The sequence below is a fragment of the Aplysia californica genome, unplaced genomic scaffold (genome assembly GCF_000002075.1).
Source record: "Aplysia californica isolate F4 #8 unplaced genomic scaffold, AplCal3.0 scaffold01183, whole genome shotgun sequence".
Classification (NCBI taxonomy): domain Eukaryota; kingdom Metazoa; phylum Mollusca; class Gastropoda; order Aplysiida; family Aplysiidae; genus Aplysia; species Aplysia californica.
In genome coordinates, this window is record NW_004798453.1 from 21,468 (window position 1) to 23,021 (window position 1,554).

General features: G+C 39.6%; 1 protein-coding gene across 1 annotated transcript in view; it reads left to right on the top strand.

Annotated features, from left to right (window-relative positions):
- LOC100533271 (fasciclin-like protein) overlaps window positions 1–1,554 on the top strand; it is a gene marked incomplete at its 5' end in the record, with an annotated part of 21,378 nt that overhangs the window by 14,007 nt on the left and 5,817 nt on the right. Inside the window, 3 exon segments of the mRNA NM_001204578.1 lie at window positions 662–679; window position 1,265; window positions 1,268–1,461. Of these exon segments, the coding sequence (NP_001191507.1) occupies window positions 662–679; window position 1,265; window positions 1,268–1,461 (213 nt within the window).

Sequence of the window (1,554 nt, forward strand, 5' to 3'; positions counted from 1 at the left end):
TGTGTGTGTGTGTGTGTGTGTGTGGCAAATATTTCGACATGTACTCAAGATACATGGGTAATCATTTCATCGAAAACCAGGCAAATGAACAATTTTTACGTAAGGTGACACCAATAACTCCACAAGCCCAAAACTTGACGAGCGCCAGATTCCACCACGTCGTGACACATAATATCAGTCTGTGTTTTTGGCGCTGCTCCTGTGACGACAAGGTCGTGTTTACACAAATGTGAGGCAGCGTGGTGGAATCAGCCTCTCGTCAAAATAATCAAAGTGAAGAAACTTGCATTTTTCCGCTGGTTTGTGAATTTTTTATCAAATTTTTGTTTTTGGCTCAACACCGTTCATGCCCATTAAAGAACTCATTTCCGTGTTGATTTTTCTTAAAAACGTTGATTAAAGGCACAAACAATGTACATTTTCAGTTACCACGGACTCTGAAGCTAAGGAAATAACTAATCTTTAGCGGCCATTTTCTCACTTATTTTATCTCTGAAAATAGGTAATCCCCACCTCCTTCATTCGCAAATATCTCGACTTGTATTCAATATAAATTGATCTTTTTTTGTCATCCAAATAAATACAAGTGAACAAGCTTTAAGATGATACCAATAATTCTACCTGCCCAAAAATTGACGAGAGCCTAATTCCATCCCGCTGCCTCACATATGTATTTGTGAGCCGTGCTGACAAAATGAATTATTTCTCGCATTCCACAAATGGAGATATTGGCCAAAAATCGACTTAAGGGCCAAATTTGTAGATTTCCTATTGATTTGATGCCATATTCTTTAACTACATGTATGATCTGTCTTGTATTATTTTATACGTATAAATTGTAAAAACTTCACCTATAAGCGTGATGTAATATATTATTTTTTCATAAGGCTTGAATCTGAGAGGTAACTCATTTTGTCAGCACGATTCACATTTACTAATGTCCTGTCTTGTTGTGCGTATGCATGCATGAGTGCACCTAACCTTTGTAAGGTCTACTACCATTGTTAACGACTAAGACAAATTTCTCCCTACGAGATGAATAAAGATTGTCATTGTCATTGTCATCGTCATTGTTCTTGTCATTGTCATTGTCATTGTCCTTGTCCTTGTCATTGTCATTGTCATTGTCATCGTCATCGTCATTGCAATTGTCATTGTCATTGTCCTTGCTTTGTTGTAGGACATAGAATAAACGCCCATAATTCCACCGCGTCGAGACAAAATAATGAACATGTATATTACTGTCAGTCTGTGTTTTGTGTGCAGGACATGCCCAATGTGATATCCGTGTCCGAGGATGCGGCAGAAAAAGCTGTGGAAGATTTACAGGACGCCATACTGGGTCACATGGTGGCTGGCAGTGTGAGCAGCTCTCAGCTGGAGGATGAGCAAGTCGTGGAGACTGGACATCCAGAAGGGTCAACCATCAGGATTAACTACTTCAGTCAGCCTGAACAGGTCGGTTTGTATATACAGTATTACACACACTCTCTCTCGATCTCTCTCGATCTCTCTCTCTCTCTCTCTCTCTCTCTCTCTCTCTCTCTCAAACAC